Source organism: Papaver somniferum, chromosome 3, assembly GCF_003573695.1.
Source record: "Papaver somniferum cultivar HN1 chromosome 3, ASM357369v1, whole genome shotgun sequence".
NCBI lineage: Eukaryota > Viridiplantae > Streptophyta > Magnoliopsida > Ranunculales > Papaveraceae > Papaver > Papaver somniferum.
The window spans coordinates 223708844-223730510 of NC_039360.1; the positions used below are offsets into that span (position 1 = coordinate 223708844).

Below are 21667 nucleotides of genomic sequence, written 5' to 3' on the forward strand. Positions count from 1 at the left end.
GATGGTATTGGAGATACTTTAGCTTTTAAACTTGACATTTCTAAAGCTTTCGACAGGTTAAAATGGGATTTTCTTAATCTTGTGCTTAAGAAATTTGTTTTTGCAGATGACTGGCGTGCTATATATGGTTCAACAATGTGTAAGTTCAACATCTATCTATTTCGCTCAGTGGAACTCTCTGTGAGTCTTTTCTCCTCTCTCGTGGAATAAGACAGAGAGATACTCTCTCAATCTCACCCTATCTTTTTATTATAGCAATCGAATACTTCTCAAGAAGTCTTTCTCAAGCTCAGGCTTTGAAACTTATTCAAGGATTTATGGTGGCTAGATCTTCCCCAGCAATTTCACATCTGCTCTTTGCGAATGATTGTTTTCTTTTCACTAAGTAAAATCTTATTAATATTAATTGTGTTTTAAGTATTACTAATGATTTCTATTTTCTCTCAGATCGAATGATAAATTTTGACAAACTCCAGTGTTCATTTCAGTGAAAATCTCTCTGAAGATATTTGTGAAATACTGAAACAAATCCCCAAAGTTAAAAGCATGGACAAGAGAGTCAAATATCTTGGAACACCTGTTCTTTTAGGCCTTTCCAAGGTAGATAATTTTGTTAGCATACTTAAGGGCTGGTAGGACCATTATGGTGAGTCTCTCAACCAAGCTGGTAGGACCATTATGGTAAAGCATGTTCTTAATTCTATAGGTTCTTATCTACCAGAAACTATAATACTAAATGACATCTCTCCAAAGGAAATTTTGGTGGGTCATAAGAAGAACAAATGATTTATACCTATAGGTTGAAGCAATCTTTGTGAATCAAAACTGGAGGAGGCCTTTCATTTATAAATCTTGAACAATTTAATTCAACTCTCCTAGCTAAACTTATCTAGAGAATTTGGAACAATAGTGATCCGTTGTGCGTAAAAATTCTAAAATAAAGGCACTTTAATAAAGGTAGTGCCTTTCATGATGGGATGTTGGTAATGGCAAGAGAACTAGATTTTGTTTGGTTATATGGATTATTAGTCTAGATACTTCTCCCAATCCTAAAAATGGGCCCCAATTATCAACAAAATGACCGTTTAGTATGGATTTATACTAAATATGGAAATTTTATTGTCAAGAGTTCCTATAACATCAATCATAATCAAGCTACCGCTGGTAGCAATGTTAGTAATATAAATCAAGATGTATGGAAATCTTTATGGTTTTTTTGTGCTCCTCGTAGTGTAAAATTATTTGTTTGGAAAAATATTAGAAATATCATCCCCACAAGAATGAAAATAGGCCAATAAAAGAACATTACCGCCACATGTCCCCTTTGTGATAAAGAGAATGAAACCATCCAACATCTGCTGATTTATTGTAGCTAATATAAAGGAATCTAGTTGGAAATGAGTATAAACATTAGTGGAATTCAAAATGGTAATGTGAATATTAAGGATTCGATATGATCTTGGTTTTTTAACTCTAACAATGCAGGAACATACAAAGATGAAGATCATCAGCAAGCTTATACTCTAAGACTCATGAACACTGCTTGGTGTATTTAAAAAGGGAGATATTCTCATGTTTTTCATAATCAACCCCTAAATAAAAAGTCAACAATAATCAAATTCATGTGGAATCCATGAATCATACTTTCCAGGTTTTAATTCCTAAAATCCCTTACCCTCAAATCCCAGCAGATTACCGGCCCATTAGTCTTTTTAATGTCAGTTACAAAGTCATTTCAAAAATTTTATCCAATCGTTTGAAGGTCATTTTACCAAAAATCATTTTACCTACTCAGACTGCTTATGTCCCTGGCCGACTCATTTATGACAATGTAATCATTGCACATGAACTTCTTCACGCCATGAAAACAAAGAAAAACAAAAATTCCTTAGTGGGTTTAAAGTTAGACATGTCGAAAGCTTTTGACAGACTAGAATGGTCTTTTTTACTGTCCATTTTATCTTGTCTTGGTTTTCATGTTGATTAGATTAAAATGATAGAGCAGTGCATTTCCACTACGAATATCTCCTTGTTGATTAATGGATCTCCTAGTGCCACTTTTGCTACTTCAAGAGGTGTTCGTCAAGGGGAACCTTTGTCCCTTATCTTTTTCTCTTTATTATGGAGGCTTTATCTAGATTTCTGCAACAACAAATTGATTATGATCATCTTAGAGGTATTCAAATTAACAAACATTGTCCTGCAATTAACCATCTGTTTTTTGCAGATGATTGTTTGTTATTTTTGCAAGAATCTTCTACTCATATGTGGCATCTTCAACATCTTCTTACTTCTTTTGGTCAAGCTTCAGGACAGTTCATCAGCATGCAAAAATCAATAATATTCTTCAGTAAGCATACCCCTCCTTCTCATAAGAACAATATCATTAATATTTTGCAAATGAAATGTATGGGGCTTGGTGAAAAGTATTTGGGAGTACCTCTTCTTATGCACAGATCAAGACAGAAAAATTATCAAGGAATTTTAGATAACATGACTTCTAGTCTGCAGGGTTGGCAAAGTAAATTGATTTCTCAAGAAGGTAGAACAACTCAACTTAACTCTGTTCTTAGTACTATGGGTATGTATCAGATGCAAATTTTCAAATTACCGGACACAACTATTGCTCACATGAATAGGATTCAGAGACATTATTGGTGGCATAATTATACTAATAAGAAATCTCATCCTGTTATTTCTTGGGACAAAGTCAGTTTGCCTATGAAGCTTGGAGGTCTATGTTTGAAGAATCTTAAGAACTATAACTCGGATTTTTTGGCGAAGTTAGCCTGGAATATTTTGCATAATCAAGATGCTTTATGTGCTAATATATTAAAGGGAAAGTATTTTCCTTTTCATGACTTATGTTATCATCCTCCTCCTTCGGAAAATAACGGTAGCTGGATTTGGCAGAGTGTTGTTCATGGTCTTCATGTTGTTCTTAGACAGGCAAAATGGCAAGTTGGTGATGGTACAACAATCAACATCTGGACCCATAACTGGATTCCAGATTTAAATGCTCCTCTTAAAAACTGGTATGATCTACATCTCAGTAATTATCAGTGGGTTTCTCATCTTATTGATACTTCTTCTTCACAGTGGAATGTCCCTTTACTCAGGCAATTATTTACGTCTTCTCAAGTTGATTCGATCCTTACAATTCCAATTCAATTAGATCAACAAGATTCTTTGATATGGCCTCTCACTGCTGCTGGTATTTTCGCAACTAAATCTACTTATAATCATCTTTGTGAAAGTCAACATAGGGTTGATGTTGCTACTAATACCTTGTCAAAAAAAATTTGGTTGACATTCTGGAAGTTGCAGATTCCTTATAAGCTACAACTTTTTCTTTGGAAGATTTTTCAGCATTACCTACCTGTCAAGACTAAGTTGGTTCATCAGAATATACTCACATATTCTGATTGTGTTCTATGCAACAACAATCATTTTGAAAGTTTGGATCATCTACTTTATCAATGACCTTTTGTTGCTTCCATTTGGATATATTTCATTCCTCAGTTCTATCAGGACTTAAGTCAGCATCAACATTTTATAGATTGGATTCAAAATTGGCAATCTCCTGACTTTGAAATCAACATTTATCACTCATCTAAGATCATCCACATCATTGCTTGCATGTTACACAGTATTTAGAAACATAGATGCCAAGTTATTTTTAACAATGCTACTCTTAACATTACTGCATCCATTGATAGCATTACAAATTACTTGCATTTCCATCATCTTACGTTATCTAACAATACTGTCAGTCCTGCTAGAAATAATCTTAGACTTCATCTTTCTTGGCAGCCTCCTCCTCCTGATATTTTGAAGATTAATATAGATGTTTCGTTTCATCCTAAATTTTATTTAGCTGGAATTGGTATCCTAATTCGAGATCATGCAGGATGCTTTGTGGCATCAAAAGGAGCCTTGAAGAGGACTCATAATGCATTTCAAGCAGAGGCATGGGTTCTGGTTGAAGGTATGAATTTAGCTCTGTCACATGGGTGGCATAAAGTTATATTTGAATCACATAACTTAAATATATGTAGGTTTGTTCAACAACAACATCCTCCACCTCTTTGGAGGAGTTTACCTCTTTTGAGGAGTTGTATAAATATGTGTAATAATAATACTCTAGTTTGGTCTTGTTCTCATGGTTATAATGTTGTAATAAAGCAGCTGATGCTTTAGCAAAGGCTGTTAGAAGGTTATATCTGAATGAAGAATGGTGATTTCACCCACCTGGCAAGTTAATTCCTCATTTAAATTCTAATGTAAATTATCCTCTTGTTTAATATATTAGCTCCTTTGTTCAAAAGAAAATTCACGTGGAATAACAATTTCGAATCTACTCGTAGCTAGTAGAAACCGTGAAACTATCTCTACTCAAATTATATTCCACCTCATAAGAACTATTTAAAAATTAATTCAGATGTTTTTTTGCAGGAACAACTATAGGAATAAGAGGAGTCTATCTCAACGAAGCACTAGATGCAAACAAGGAGAACGCTGGGCACCATGGGAAGCTGTTAAATGGGCACATCAAATGGGAATTATAAAAGTTTATTTTGAATCAGACTATCTACTAGTACAATCTATCAAGAATGCCTCTCCTACTATAAATTGGTCGAATAGGAGAATTGTAATTGAAATAAATAATCTTTTATATGTTCCAACTATGGGACTGTATTTATATTAATAAACTAGTACAACCGTTGTCACGGTGGGAGGATCGACCGAAGAAGAATCTGAAATGAAGCTTGTTTGCCATTATTTTCGTCCCATTTCAAAAAAGTGATATTTTCATTTTGTTCCGAAAAAATTGATTTTTTCGCTCCTTTTCAGAAAAAATGATACTTTCGCGCAGTTTCAGAAAAAGTGAAACGGGGCGAAAGTATCACTTTTTCTGAAACGGAGCAAAAGTATCATTTTTCTTGAAACGGAATGTGAAAGTATCACTTCTCCATAAACGGAAATTAGTCGATCTACAAATCAAAATATGGGTGCATGATGTGTTATGCATCCTTTATGGTGGTTTGTATAATAGCTATGCATTCAATTTTTAAAAATTGTGCCTAAAGTAAAAGTATCACTTTTCTTGAAACGGAATGAGTACATTTTTTTTTTTCTTATTGAAGCATGTACACATGTTATATTAGTTGCAACGGCAAATTAGTTAATGTATATGGCTACATAAAATATTATGTATCATTTATGATGCTTTCCATATTGAATGTGTATATATAAGAAGTTATAGTAATTGGACCGAAAGGGAGGTGCGTTATTGAATTTTTAGGTGCACACTATCAAAAAGAAATCGAATCTTTTTGTGTCGGTCGATGACTTACATCTTACCAAAAAAATGGCCATATAAGGTTTTCTCTTGCTTTGCTCTGTCTGCCCAATTAGAAAATGGGCCAGCTGATGCTATTGCTGAGGAAGTTAGAACATTTAAGACCAATGACTCGTTGAATGTAATCATAACTTTCAATTCTTTTTTAGTTAAACATCTTAACAAAGATGTTGTAAGCTCATACTGTTTGGCATCTTAAGATCTTCTAATATAATTTTTCTGTAAAAGAAAAAGTTATATACTTTCTTTTCCATGACAAATTAAATGTACTTTTATTGGTTGAAATTCTACAAAATTATTAAGGGGCACGCTTCTCAGTCATCTGGGCTAAAAAAACACTTGTTATATGTTTTGGAACTCTCCTCCAATAGAACACGTAATAAGGGGATATATGAAGTGATTGGAGAAATATAAATTAATATTACTACCACTAGTTTCTGCTAATGGGTATTTTTTTGGGTGGAAATACAAAGCTACCCTTTAAAACAAATCAAATCTAAATATTCCCCACTCTCTTTCAAAAAAACTTCTCCTTTTGTATCGGTTTCTCACTTTGAAAAAAACTTTTCTTTTTACATTCGGAGTGATGACGACCATGTCGGAAGTGATGAAGACGTGTCGAAAGTAATGAAGACCATGTCGGAAGTGTTTTTTTTACATCGCCTGCATTGTATTAGTGATGAAGATCATGCCGGAAGTAATGAAGACCATGTCAGAAGTGATGAAGACCATGCCGAAAAGTGGTCCCAGCGTGCTCGATAAATAACTTAATTACAATGACGACATTGTAAGTTGGGAGTACCCATTTTTTGGCATTGATTTTGTCGGTATTTTGTAAGTTGGGAGTACTCATTTTTTAACAAAATTCCTATTACCTCAAAAAAAAAAAAAAAATTTTGTACTCTCACCCAAGTACAGAGATCATGATTTATACTAATAATTACCAAGCTAACCTATTAACTTAGCCAATTGTAATTAACTACTAAATAAAATTAGTGAGGGGCATATTAAGTAACTCTGATATACTATTTAAATTCCTATTATCCTATTGTCATATCCAATTCGTTTTCATATCCTCAATGCGCGTTCCTCCAATATATGTAGCTTTTTAGATGCGAAGTTTATTTAATGAATTTCATATTGCTTAAAAAAAAATGTAATGAATAAATCATAAAATCAGTTAACTAAATTACTTTTTCAAAGGTGCTGCTTGGAAGTTTGATTCACGCTCTATGTTCCAAAAGCCAAAAGCATAAAATAAATAATTTATTTTGTTTTGAAAAATTAGTGAAATTGTTTGTTTTTCAAACTAATTTCTGGCTTTTTGAGTTAAAAAGTAATTTCATTGAAGTATACCAAGAAAAGAAAAAGTAACTTTATTGAAGTATATCTAAAAACCATAGCCTTATCAAGTAAAAAAAAAATTGAGTGAGATCCAGCATACAAGAAAAAAGACATACAACTCCGTACAGTAGTTTCTCTTACCCACTCTTTGCCATTACTAACCATAGTCAAAATAGTAACTTGGTTCATTTCACTCTCCGGTCTCTACTAGTTCACACACAGTCCCGTACCTAATGCTTAGTCCCTAGTAAATTGTTTGTTTTTCCCGAATGGAAGGGGCCCCACAAAAAAATGCTACTGTGTATCATCGGTCAGAGCAAAAAAGAGAAAAAAACTACTAAGGACCTATGCTTAAGTTACAGACTACAGTATTCTATAGAAGCCCAATAAAATCCCTTATCTTTGCCCCCATTTAGTATCCAACTTTCTATAAGTGAAAACCTAATGGACTAAACTCCATTACTTTACACAAACTGATTTCGTCTCTGCATCTCTTGACACTGATGATAGGAAAAGGGTACAATAACGGAGCTAATATGAAGGGGAAAAAAGGGGTGCAAAACTAGGATACTCAAGGTAAATCTAATGGCATATCATATGCCATGTGATTGTCATAGTCTTAATGTTTTGCTTCATATCCTAAAGCAGTATCATTTTTCAGTGTTATGCAGCGGATATATAAGTTGTATTCATCGTTTACAAAATGTTGGCAAGTATTTAAAAAACATGTGAGTGGTTTCACTGTTAAGCCGCTATCAGATACTCGATGGGAAAGTTATATAGAGAGTGTTAAAGCAATACGATTCCAATTTCCTGAAATACGGGAGCACTACACCATTTTTAGCGTTTTGCAACTGTATGTCGTTGTTGCAAATTGGGGTCGCAACTGCAGACAGCTGTTGCAAACGGGGGCGACGCGAATTTTCGCAACAAAAATGTAGTTGTTGTGAAATTTGATTCGCAACTGCAACAACAAAAAAGTTCGCAACAACGATTAAGCAGTTGCTATTTTTTTACTTTTAGTTGCTAAATATTGACTAAGTCAACGGAGACTGACCCAAAAAAATCGCGGTAAAAAAATGACAACAGAGTTCGGCAGTTGCGAAATTTTAGTGCAGCTGCGAAAATGTTTATGAAAATCAAATCAAATCTCTCTTCATCAAATAAAACCAAACCCTAAGCATCAAAATCAAATCAAATATAGTGAGAGAGATTTGTTACACGTATTTCCAATTTGCATCCTTTTGTAGATCGATCAAAGTAATCTCCTGCTCATCTCTACAATTGAAACCTTAGATAACGATTAGAAATACTGGATCTAGCTTTTCAGTTGTAGAGTAAACAAGAGCTCAAGTTTTAAGAAGAAGAAGAAGGTAGCGGTGGTATCATCTCAAGAATTTCCTCACCACCGATTAGAGAGAAAGAGAGGAAGAAGGTATCAGGCTAGAGTGAATCAGAGAAGGAAAAGAGAGAAAGAAAAACTGAAAGAGAATCTGCGTGGGATCGATAATAAAGAGATAAGAATTTCAATTACCACCCTTGGTATTTTTGATTAACATCTAACCGTCGAACGATACTGGGGTGTACTAATATTTCCAGTTCAAAATAAAAAAGCAGTTATGGGGCGAAAACATACCACTCAAGTGTTTGCAGGTGTTTGCTGCCACACGCGTAACCGGCATGCATAAAAAAAAACAGTTGCGAAGTTCGCAATTGTAGCTGGCTGTTGCGAATATTTAGCAACAAAAATTCGCAACTGAAAATTCGCAACAGCTACATTTCCATTGCGAATTTGAGATGCTATCTGGCCAATATGGTGTAGTGGAGGCTTTACTAGAGTTGTTGGAATCCATTGACTTTAGTGTGAAAGAAAGAGAAAAAGTTGGTTCCTTATTGACATGTGAGATCGATAATTTTGAATTTATATTTGGGATGGTTATTTGGCATCATTTTTCTGCTTGCAGTGAACTCTGTCAGCAAATTTTTACAAATAGAGGATACGCATTTTGATGTTGTCATGGACCGATTAAAGATTTTCTTTCTTTTTTTCTGAAAAGTACGTGAACTGGATTTGAAGAGTCAATGGAAGAATCTACCGAGTTCGCAGAAACAATATTGGAATAAAACCTACTTTCTATAAGTCACGAATCATTCGAAGGAAATAATATTTTGACGAGATTGTGACCGAAGAAGAAGCACCACTATCAGGTAAATGATCTTTTGAAAATAACTATTTAAATTATATAGTAGATCAAGATAGATCCTCACTGACTAGTAGGTTGGAACAATCCCAAGAGTTCGATGAAGTTTTTGGGGTTCTTGTTTCATGTAAAGAAGTTATATTCTCTTGATGATAACACTTTAAAAGCATCTTGTATCAAGCTTCAAAATTACCTGAAGCATGGCATGAGTTCTGATATTGATGGGCATGACTTGTATGTTGGAATGAAAGTTCTAAAAAGTTATTTTCCTGAAGAAAGTAAAAAGGAAATTTAAGTGTTGAATTCCTTGAAAGGTATGGAAGGTTGCTACCAAAATGCAGAAATCGCATGCACGATTTTATTGACAATTCCAGTTACAATTGTCTCTGTAGAAAGAAGTTTTTCAAGGTTGAAGATGATCAAGTCTTATCTTCGGTTGACAATGTTACAAAAAAGATTGAACGACTTAACAATGTTATTTATCGAAATCGATATGATTACGATGTTATAATTGATGAGTTTGGATCAAGGCGAGGAAGATTAATTTTTAGCAGATTAGCTACTTTTATGCAGTCGCCATTAGCAAACTTTATGGCATTATACTCATTTTATTTTACACAATCGCCGAAAAAGATAAATTTAGGGCCTTGATTTTTTGGTTTTTGCCTAGGCCCCTAAATAGTTTGGTACGGCCTTGTTCACACACACAATTCCTATTCCTGTCCAATACTAGCTACTACTTCTGTTAGTTCCGGTTCTACATTGGCAACCGATTTCACTATATACAGTAGTGGAGTTGAGATCGGAAGAGAGAGAAACACAGAGAAGAGATTCATTTTGGCAGCCATGGGAGGAGGAATGGAAGTGAACAAGAACACACACATCGAAGACTGGAACGCATTTAGAGAAAATCTGGAACATAAATTTCGCTGGAATCGTCGTAGTTTCGCAATCGTCGGTCTATTTGGTATCGCTATTCCTGTCCTTGTTTACAAAGGAATCGTCAAGGACTTTGTAAGTTTTTCTTTTTTTTCCCCTAAATTCATCTCTAACTGTTGATTTCCCTTTCTAATGTTGTGATTTTATACTCATTTTGATCTGTTTCTTTGTTTTGGATCTTTCTGTTTGTGACCTAATTGTGTGAAACCCGTTTTTAGGTTAGGTCAATTTTAGGTTGATAATTTCACAAATGAGGCTGTATAACTAGTATTGACTTGAAAACGACTTTCAGTTTCTTCAATGTTTTTTTGAATCCCTAATTATGGTTTCGTATGTAATTTCGGTGGAGATTGGAATCAATTTGCGAGTTTTGGTTCCACAATGACTGGTTGGGTTTATAAACATAAGTTTTATAGATTAATGCTGAGATTTTATGAGATTATTACAATGAAATAGAATTATTTTAAGATAAATGTATGCAATTTCAATCGAGAAGGTCACTGTTTTAGATGGTTATATGTTACCTGAGATTAATGTGTTAAGTGTAACTTTTCAGTATCGACCAGTGCGATACTAAAGCCGCTGAATGTATACTTACTTTCTATAGACACGGGTTAGTGGTTTATGCCTTTAACAAAATTGAAGTGGCAGTAGCTAGTAACCAAATGATGTGATGGTTATATCAATTTTTGAGTTGCTGGCTGCTGTAGAATGTGTCAGCGGAACAATGTGATACCATGAAATGCTGCGAGCGACATATTTGACACATTTGTTCTGTAGTTGTTTGCTTAGTAAGAAACTTATTGCTAGCTGAGTAATTTTCTGCTAGCTGAAATAAATTCCCAGATGGAATCAACACGGAATGCTAGTTCTTGAGGTAGGTTTCTAGATACAGATATCTTCATTTAAATATCAATCAACTAATGGCTCACTCTCGTGTATTTATGTTTTTAAGGAATTTCCAATAAGCAAGTAGAACTTAGAGTAAGTACCTGGATAGAAACACCGGTTGTTTTTATAGATTTTCTTGAACTGAGACTCAGCTGTTGACACCAATAGGATTAAGGCATAAGTTCAAACTTACTTTTGGGATTATTATGGTTTTCTTTGCTATTCCCACATTTAGTTTTTCTTTTGGAGTGGAAATATTCTGGAATTTATTTTCAATTGTTTTTGTTGTGACAGCATATGCAAGATGAAGACTATGGAAGGCCATACAAGAAATATGGACTTTGAGAGTCGTGGAAATGCTTCGTAATAATGTTGGTTTTGTAGTAAAACCTAAAACTGCTGAACTCACAACTCTGTTATTCCCATTTTGAGACTGTCGCTTCACACCCAGATTTGTGCTACATATTGATAACACAAACACCTGTTAAAGATTCTGATGTTTTATGTCCTATTGATCGTTCCGTTTGCCTTATTTGATACCTTGTTTTGTTTCTCTGGTATACTCATGTTACCATTTCTCGTTCCTTTATGTTCTATTCTGTGATGTAGGTTCTTTTAGCTTTTTGATTAAATTCTGTAATGTAGTCAAATCTCTTTAATCTGTTGGGCTGTTATAAATTTCACCGACTCCTTAGACTTCTGTAGGCTTAGCATTTGTATCTTATCTTATGGATTTATAGCTTAGCTTTACAAAGTTTAATTGGTTGATCTCCGTTGCATAGGCAGCATCTCCATAACTCTTCTTAGATTTGTCATTAAGATCTTCTTAAACTAGCTTTTGATTGGACAGTTGTCTTCAGTCTTGTTTAGTGTAATTAGGCATACGGGTCCATCATCCCTCAGTCTCATCAAGAAGCATCACGATACGGAGTCGGGAATTTGGCTTGGAAATGGATAACACGATAAGTGTGGATGTTGTAGGTGGGATTGCATAAGCCTGATTATGTATGTCACAGTTCTCAAACCTTATCAATTCTCTTGTTATGATTTCTTGTTTCTTGTTTTCTATATTGTGATGTAGTTTTCCTGTGATGCAGTTAAATATCTTTAATCTGCTATGCTGCTTTAGATTTCACAGACTTCTTAGATTGCTGTAGGTTGTAGCATTTATGTTATCTTATGGATGTACAGCTTAGCTTTCGTAAGTTTAGTTGGTTGATCTCTGCAGCATAGGCAGCACTTTCACAATTTTTCTTAGATTTGTCATTCAGATCTTCTTAAACTAGATTTTGATGGGGTAGTTATTTCAGTCTGGCGTAATTAGGCATACAGGTCCATCACCCCTCAGTCTCATCAAGAAGCATCATGATATGGAGTCGGGAATTTGGTAAACTTGGAAACTGATAACACGATGTGTGGATGTTGTATAAGCCTAATTATGTGTGTCAGGGTTCTCAAACCTTACCTGTTCTGCATCATTCATGTGTATTAGTTTCTTAGAAATTTATCCACAGTAGGTGGTGGTGGTCCTGGTGCATGCTAGCTAGGTACGTCTACATCAGAGAATAGCTGCTGCAAGCCAGCCTTTAATTGCACATGAGTAAATATATTTTAGCAAATAATTATTTTCAGGGCAAAGTTAATGAAACTAAAGATTACTCCAGGAAGAAGCTGAAACATTGTTGAAGAAAAATGGAAGTTTCATCATAGAAAGAATGGACAAGCTGCCGTTTCTTGAGCTTGTTAAGACTGTGATGCTGCCATTTTTTTTATAGTTACAGCAGATCAGGCACAGAATACGGCAGTGCAAGGAATCAATTTAACTTTGTGATGCTCCTTGCAGGGTGTCTGAGTTTAGTAGTACCAATGTTTGAGATTTGAGTATGTTGGTGGGAATGTCTGTGTGTTTTGGATGTTTTTGTGGTTTATGTGGTACTCAGATTTGCCAGATCTTATTTCCATTAACTGATTGTGTGAATCAACTGTTTTCCTTATCATGGACTGTACAATAACACCCTTAACCAGTGTATTGTTGTTGTGCTTAGCCGCCTCTCTATCAACAGAAAGAACGATAGAATCATAGAACGTACAGCAAAATAATTACCATGCCTGCAGAATTTCACCGACACAAAATGTTGCAGAAGTGGAAATTTATCTGCTGCGAAACTTCACCTGCATGGTTGCGTACCTAGCAAGTCAATAACTCGAAAAACCCAAACGAATGAGAAAGAAAAAAAGAAAATTGCGAACAGCCGATTCGTGAGATTTTGTATTGTCGGTTTTGGGTAGCTGACCTTGGGGGTGATTAGAAGTTGGGCTTAATCATCACATCCACTTTTGAACTTTTAAACCGTCTCGGGGGAAAAACGGTTATTGAAAAAGAAAAATCAAAAGAAGGGAACGTTCCTTTCTTCTCTTCTTCTTCTTATTAACAAATTTCTGAATTTTTTCTACTTCGTCCATTTCCTTCTTTTGTTCAATTTCACTTTGGTTCTGTTAGTTTTTACCAATCTCGATAAGATTTATCCAAATACTCTTGCCTTGACAAAGATAGAAAGCATCGTGTGGGAAATGTTTTCTAGGATTGAAGTTTGAAGAAAAGAAATCAAAATGGGAGCTGTTATTGGTAAAGCTGCAAATGGCATCGGTGCGGCTATAGGAAATGCTTTTACTGCTCCGTTCAAAACCATTTTTGGTGCTTCCTGCGAGTAAGAAATGGCCTTTATTTTTTATTTTTATTTTCATACTAACGATTTTCAGATTTGCTTTTTCGAATATTGGAATCATGGTTGTCCGGGTTACACAGTTTTAGTGCAGGGTACAATCAAAAGTAATTTCTTTCGGTAAGGATAAACCTAAGGTTCAGTAATTAGGATCTTGTAAAAAAAAAACAGTAAGATAATTGGTTAGAATATTTAAGAACAAACAGTGGACAGTCTTTTGATGGTCTTTTTATTTTCGCTTTGCATGGTTACATAGGTCTTAGTTTGTCAGGGACATACAGTAAGAACCGATTTTGGCCTAGTTTGTCGAAGATACCTGAAGTTGGGCAATCAGGAAAAAAAGAAAAGAAATTGCTATTTATCTCGCAGGGCCGGGGAAGGGGTAGGACTGTAAGAATATGGTATGGTTGAAATTGCTTAGGGTTAATATAATTGAAAGGGTCCATATTTTTTTTGTATGGCCTAAGAAGTAGATTCCACTTGCAAACCATACCATTTTAATGTGTTTTGTAGTACTTGTCTCTTGAAGTTGCAAAGTTTTTTCATTCCAACTTATGATACTTGTTCTACTGCTGGTTAGAGATATTTGTTCAGGAACATGGGACTTTACATGTTTTATCGAACATCTATGCGTCTCCAACATTGTCAGATTGTTGATGGTCTTGGGGCTATGTTATATCAGTATGTTCCTTCAACCTTCTGCTTGAATTTTTTTTCAATCTGGTTTAGTTGGGTACTAATGCCTCGACAATGGTTTCTTTTCTTGAATCAGTTTTGATGTTCATCTATCTTATGTTTCAACTGGGGATCGTACAATGCATATGTAGAAGCCTATGTAAAATGTGTTGGTTTGCTTGTCGGAGTTATTGTCACGCAATACAAGACTTCACTTGTTGTTTATGGTACAAACTAAAGAACACAAAGCGGGTTAACCGCCGACGTTATAGAGACATTGAACAAGGTTATAGTTCGAGCGAAGACTCAATGCAGAGATATCGGAGTTTGAATGTAAGCAGGAAAAGAAAATGGAATAGAGAAAAAAAGGATAGAAGGCCTCATTACCCTGTGAAGCTTAAGTCGTTAGTAAGGTATCAAAGTAGAAATGGAAGTCGTCACCACCATGATTTACGTTGGAAGACAAGTGAAGTTTCTGTGCACCTTAATGGTGGGTCGAGACGACTAAGGAATTCAAAGCAACTTCAAATCAGAAGACCTGGAAATTTTGGAAAACAGGTGAAGGTGTTTAAAAGGAGAAAGATGATCAGGTGAGACTCACACTGTAAGAGTACTACTAGTTTTCACCCTACAATCTTCATTAAGTTTCCAGCATGTACCTTAACCGATTAATCAAAACTAATCAATAAAATGCAAATGTCAGATTCAACGTAGGCACTTCCATAATTTTTTCATTGTTTTTATTTTGCATAAAATGCAAGCATTCAAAATGGAGCAAGAATTGAGTTAATCACGGAAAGGGAAACGAGCATGCCTGCAGCAATAGATGTACCAACCCTCAATAGATCCCATCTACCCTATAACCGTGGACAAATTTAAAACTTCAAACCATGTTTGAACAACTTGTGTTGGGGTTTCGATCTAATCGTTATATCACTGCAGGTGTTAAAGTATTTCACATGATTCCTAACTCTTCTTGGGGGAAAAACCCATTATATGCAATCCCTATACACCGGGAATATTTCCATTCCTATTGATTTCTAAATTGATCGAAGTATCAAACTACACAAGTTCAATATATCTTCAACCGTTCCTCCATTTACTTCCTCTTCGGAAAAGGATTACCCCAAAAACTGAGCCAACTTTATCAAATGAAGTCTGGCTTCTTTTTTCATTTCCTGAAACATGATCCCAAACTATGTTGTAAAAGGCGCCGTGGGCGCTCGCCTAATGTTACCTACTCCATGCCTTTTTCTCTCTATCCCAAGCCTAAATTTTGCCTTTTGCCTACCCTAGAACATTTTTGCCTCCCCATAGGAGATTTTCTGGCTCCGCCCCTGTAGAGAATGATAACTTAATGATACGTGATAAAGTATTATATGGACCGTATAATTCGATAATTCGTTAATACGCATATAATTCGTTTTAAGCTAGAAATTCGCAAATCTAATACGGGGCTGTGAAAGTATGGATGACACAGACAGATTCGCGAATTATACGGGTATAATTCGAGAATTTACTAACAAGGCCCGAACCTAGTGACGATGATAGGAAAGGGATGGATGTGAACGTCCTGGAATCTTTCATAGATGTCGATATTAAAATTTGTCAGTAACGTTGAGGTTTTGAACACCAAGAACTTGCAATCCAGCAATCTTAAGTCCTCACAAATTGGCCACGGGATCTCCTAAATTTATCCTAAAACGTGTAAAACTTTTTCTTCGAGCATCGCTCGGTTGAACTAGCAAGTTTTGTTATCTCAAGTTTGGTGCCATTTTTAGATGTACAAAACTATACCTTGATTTCTAGTCTACTGAAGTCAAGTCTCATACTAGGATTAGATCATGGTAATTGAGTATCAAACATCACTGATTAACCATTGAAGACTGAATGAAGACATTTGCTAGAACGATCATCAACAAATATCGATATGTGAAGACTGGCCTATATATCCTATTTGACAATCGAATCTACCATTCTATCTTATGAGACGTTGTCATATGATATTAACAGATTTAATATTGCAAATAAGAAATTTCTAGTTCAAGCTTGTCTTGGTTAAACTCTCGAAATATTATTCGATTAATGGATATTCATAGCTCCTTAGCAATTTTGTTAGAATAATTTATTATTCACAAACTATTTTTGTTCAAGTTGATCATTTAGAAACTTCCTAAGAAAACAGTGCATATTGTATATGACTATTGGGAATGTTTCAAATTTAAGAATGAGAAGTTTCATGTTTAGGTTTTTCTCCTCATTTTCTTTTCAATCTATAACTGAAAGGGTTTTGATGGTTGTTACCAAATGAAGATGTTCTTTCGTGTGTGTGACGAAACATGAAACAATGGGTTCGAAGAGCTAGAAAGCTACAGAACGAGTTGCTGCCAAAGATTGGTAACGGAAATGGCGATATTGCAGGTAGAGTTGGTAGTGGTTTTTTAATGTCTAGGATAAATGTTATCTCTGTGTCGTGAGTGAGAGAGTGAGCAAGAAAAAAGGAGAGCAGCCACCATTAGAGAATTTTAGTGATGATTTAAGTTGATATTGAAGAAGGAGAAGGGTTACCAATTTTTACAAGAAAGGGTTACTTGTCTAAGGAATGCTTTGGTTGGTGTAGTGAAGATTGATCCATAAATTTTCACATCTCCTCAAAGGGGGGAAATATGGGGTTTCTTCAAACCTTGGTAGTAAGTGAATCTTACTCTTCCGTCTTTTGAAGACAGAATATGTGTTGGCAACCTTTCGCTTCGACCAAGTACATCTTATATCATGAGAAAACTGTCGAGTAACATCTTACATGGTTTATGTGATACAATCATTTGATGTAGGCTTGGAATGTTTCGATAATGATTGTTTCAATATCTTCAAAATTGCTTTGATGCTAATAGTGTGTGAAAACGTCTATTGTCATTATAGAAGAATGATTCAATGATTGAAATAAAGAGATTAGAATCTTGTAACCATATTTGGATATAAGCATAGTGTGTTCGCACATTAGTGTATAAGTCCAAAACCTGGAACCTAAAGTATGCATACTTGTGTGTATACAAAAAGGTTGTAGGAGACTGGGTAAGTATGCGTACCCGTACGCATACTGGCGGAAGTTCAAGTCCGTGAATTTCTGCTAAGTTTGAAAACCAAAACCAAACTCATCTGGTTACCTAAAGTACGCGTACCCGTACGCATACTGGAAGAAAGTTCACATCCGTGAATTTCTGCTGAGTTTGAAAACCAAACTAAACTCAAATCCAGTTACTTAAGTACGCATACCCGTACGCATACTTTAGTATGTTACTTTCTAAAATCGGTTGTACATGAACCTAAATATTTATCAATAAGGAATGCAATCTTTGGAAATCGTGGCTACAATGTTCATGTATTGTTTCGAGTGAATCAAACCGATTTTGCTTCAATGGTGTTCTTGTATAATTCTATGAGAATATGGCAATTGAAAAACTCTTTAACTAGTTTCATTTGAACTAGTTATGGTTAAGATGAATAAGGTTGATATGAGAGTAATCATATGGCTAACCTCGGTTAACTATTTGTGAACCAACATGGTGTACACGTTTGGGTACGGTTACATAAACCTAAATGAAAAAGCGGGGGTACAACAACCACACCCAATATTTCGCTTAGCAATTTGTATGGACTAACTCCAATATACTTTTTAAAGAATCAACTAGACAGTCAGAATCAATCTAGATAACAGTATATCAAATAGTTATAATATCTCTTTTTCTCGATTCAATTCTTACTCGAGCAAAATAAAAATCTGCGAGTCTAATTGAGTACAAGAGAAAACCCTGAATGGTACCAAAGACCAATGTTCAAGTATCAATCAATCTCAATCAACAACCAAAAGTCGGATTTCCAATTGATTGATTCTATAGCACAACCTGTGATATTTCAATTATATAAAAAAATATAATGCGGAATAGAAATAATACAGAAAACAGAATTTTGTTGACGAGGAAACCGCAAATGCAGAAAAACCCCGGGACCTAGTCCAGATTGAACACACACTGTATTAAGCCGCTACAGACACTAGCCTACTACAAACTAACTTCGGTATGGACTTTAGTTGAGATCCAATCAGTCTCACACAGATCCAAGGTACAGTTGCGCTCCTTACGTCTCTGATCCCAGCAGGATACTACGCACTTGATTCCCTTAGCTGATCTCACCCACAACTAAGAGTTGCTATAACCCAAAGTCGAAGACTTTAATAAATAAATCTGTATCACACAGAAAAGTCTACGGTAATATATAAATCCGTCTCTCGCAGAAATACCTACGAGTTTTGTTCCGTCTTTTGATAAATCGAGGTGAACAGGAACCAATTGATAACCCGGACTTATATTCCCGAAGAACAACCTAGTATTATCAATCACCTCACAATAATCTTAATCGACGAGACGAAAGAAGATATTGTGGAATCACAAACGATGAGACGAATATGTTTGTGACTACTTTTATATCTTCCCTATCGGAGATATCAATCTCAAGCCAATCTTTGTGATTGTACTAGTGCTATATAAACAACATGATCATATCACACAAGTACGAGAAAGTAGTATCGGTCTGGCTTCACAATCCCAATGAAGTCTTTAAATCGTTAACCTGGTTTTAGAGAAGAAACCAAAGGTTAAAGGATAATCGACTCTAGCTTACACAACTAGTATCACACGTAAGGTGTGAGGATTAGGTTTCCCAGTTACTAGAGTTCTCCCTTATATAGTCTTTCAAATCAGGGTTTGCAATCAATGTTAGCTTGGTAACAAAGCATTTAATATTCATCGTTAGATGAAAACCTTATTAGATTCAAGCTAATATCTTTCAAATGTTAGATCGAAAACCTAGCTTGTTATACACAATTGAAATGCACGTTTCTAGGTTTGTGTAACCGTACCCAAACATGTACATTTACTGGTTCAACAATAGTTAACCAAATGGTTAGCCATATGAGCACTTTCATATCAACCATATTTTTCTTCACCATAACTAGTTCAAATGACTCAAATGAACTAGTTATAGAGTTGTTCAATTGCAAGGAAATCTTATGTAACTACACAAGACACAATTGAAGAAAAAACAATTTGATTCACTCGAATCGGTTCATGAACTTTATAGCCACGGTTTGCAATTAGCATTCCTTAGTTTATATAAACATGAGTTCACAAACAATCGTCTTTAGATATAACCAACTCAAGTTTGTGGAATGGGTTCGCGGACTTAAGTTCCCGGAAGGAGTTCTCAAACTCCAGCAGATTTTCTCGGGTCGAGAACTTCCGCCAGTTCGCGGACTGAGTTCACGGCTCTTGTTCCGGTTCTCTTGATCAACAAAGTTCGCAAACTTTGGTTCAAGGAATAAGGACCTATATATATATATGTGTTTCCACAACAATGCTTATATCCAAAAATGGTTATATAATCTAAACTCTCATTTCAATCATTGAAACATTCTTAGAGGACGTTATATAGTTGTTATTCACAAACCATTTTTCGTCAAAGCAATTTTCAAAGTGCTTGAAACATAACATGACTTTCGTCACTAGGTAAAGATGAACTTGGCCAAAGCGAAAGCTTACCAACACATATTTCGAGAAATAGATAGGCGAGATAAACTCGGCTCGAAATGGCAAATGTGTATAATCAAAGTCTATAAAGAAAAATGACTTTTGTCTCAAGATAGGAGATAGAGTAGATAGACTTTTGAGTGATTGATAAGTTCAAGTCTCCACATACCTTTTTGTCGATGAAGTTCCACCAGTTCCTTGAGTAGTTCTTCGTCTTGTATGATGATCCGCCATGGAGTTCTTGAGCTCAACTACACTTTCTATCCTAGTCCGAGACTTAGCTATAGTAGACTAGAAATCAAGACTTATAGTTTTGATCACTAACATTGACAAACATGCTTGAGATAACAACTCATGCGAGTTCGACCGAGCAATGCTCTAACAATCTCCTCCTTTGTCAATTTTAGTGAAAAAACTATCAATACATATGGAATACAAAAAACATAAATAAAATTTTGTAGCTCCTATTCCACATGTCTAATATTCAACATTACTCGAAATCTTCGTCACTTCTAAGTACTCCAATGATCCCAAAGGTTGTAAGTTCAGCATCATCGTTGTTGAAAATCTGTAGCTATAATCCGTTGAGAAACAAACTTCTCGATCATTGTTATACAGTGTCATAGTATTATTACATAGCATCAAAGTTCAATTGTATCAAAACTTTGACAACAATACTATAGTGATATGTATCACTCCCTCTTAGTCAATACTCCATCTCACATGAAAACCACTCCCCCTTACATGATGATCTGAAAACCATATGTATTTGTAGTGTGAACTACATATTAATTCTCCCCCTTTTTGTCAATAAAATTGGCAAAGGTACGAAAACGGGATCCTAATGAAATTTCCAAAAGAGATATTTCATGACCAAAAGAAAGCATATATAAACTTGTTTATATGCAATCATAAATCCGAAGATAAATGCATTCATCGAGTTTAAAGATACAAGATAACCCCTATAATATTCCACAGCCGCACTCCCCACAAAGATTTGGAAATTAAGCACAGGTTCAATTAAGAACTCTCCCCCATAAAATGCCATTCTCGAAAGAACAACAACAGCGACCTTAATTTCAAGAAAGAAAAGAAGGATTTCTTTGGACATAACAAATCACATACGAATATGAATTTGAAACCAAAAATACTCAATTAGATTAACCACAAGAGAACCTAGAATTAATCTAACCGGAAATATATAACCAAATTTACCACAAAAAGTGATGAATTTAATTGATCATGCTCACATAAGAGAATCTATGGAGCAATAACTAAGTTAATCATAAGAAAATAATCAACTCAGTCAATAGTGCTCAACAAAAGATAACTTATGGAGCCTCACAGTAATACATAAAATATGAATCAGGGAAGATCAATATTGCGTAATACACAAGGATTTATTCTATTTTCCACCACTATCGCATAACGACATACAATAGACATAATCCTTGCAAACAAAATATTTTAACCTATCTTCCATCAATAATTGACATAATTTGTATTTGTCAAAATTCCATTCATTCTTTTATCAATACATGCATATTGACTTACGAAAGACTTTACTTTTGACAAGGTATGGGACAATCATAGTTCTCGGATGCAAACATACATATCCCATAACAAATTCCAATATATAAAACCATAAATATTAATACTGCAAAAATCATCTTCCAAATACTTTTAGAATTTAACCAAATAAACCTAAAAACATGAAGATGAAAACGTTGGACATAGCTATGTGTAATCACAATAATGGATTTTCCAAACTCTAGTGACACGATTCTAGCTTGAAAAACATACAGTAAATATAGCTTTCACAATCAGTTTATATTGACATATCGAGTAGACCGATTAATGCAACTCATAATTATAATTAAAACTTCAAGTGCATTAACTTGAACAAACCTTAAAAGAGTGTTAAGAACTTAAAAGAGTTGAACAGAGATC

The 21667-nt window shown here is 35.0% G+C and overlaps 2 protein-coding genes across 2 annotated transcripts; both read left to right on the forward strand.

Annotated features, from left to right (window-relative positions):
• Positions 1-9648: 9648 nt before the first annotated feature.
• LOC113358785 lies at positions 9649-11316 on the forward strand. The gene is made up of 2 exons (XM_026602464.1): positions 9649-9921; positions 11032-11316. Exons 1-2 carry the CDS (start codon positions 9754-9756, stop codon positions 11080-11082), a joined length of 219 nt encoding a protein of 72 aa, XP_026458249.1. The 5' UTR covers positions 9649-9753; the 3' UTR covers positions 11083-11316.
• A 1860-nt stretch (positions 11317-13176) lies between these two features.
• Positions 13177-14844, forward strand: LOC113362164. The gene is made up of 3 exons (XM_026605130.1): positions 13177-13445; positions 14041-14141; positions 14233-14844. Exons 1-3 carry the CDS (start codon positions 13348-13350, stop codon positions 14727-14729), a joined length of 696 nt encoding a protein of 231 aa, XP_026460915.1. The 5' UTR covers positions 13177-13347; the 3' UTR covers positions 14730-14844.
• The last annotated feature ends 6823 nt before the right edge of the window (positions 14845-21667 follow it).

Bases quoted from the DNA above. Each gene is read 5' to 3' on its own strand.
- LOC113362164 (XM_026605130.1), top strand. From the start codon at position 13,348: ATGGGAGCTGTTATTGGTAAAGCTGCAAATGGCATCGGTGCGGCTATA. The intron at 13,446-14,040 runs GTAAGAAATGGC...ACTGCTGGTTAG, and splicing joins ATTTTTGGTGCTTCCTGCGA to AGATATTTGTTCAGGAACAT. The intron at 14,142-14,232 runs GTATGTTCCTTC...TTCTTGAATCAG, and splicing joins CTTGGGGCTATGTTATATCA to TTTTGATGTTCATCTATCTT.
- LOC113358785 (XM_026602464.1), top strand. From the start codon at position 9,754: ATGGGAGGAGGAATGGAAGTGAACAAGAACACACACATCGAAGACTGG. The intron at 9,922-11,031 runs GTAAGTTTTTCT...TTGTTGTGACAG, and splicing joins AAGGAATCGTCAAGGACTTT to CATATGCAAGATGAAGACTA.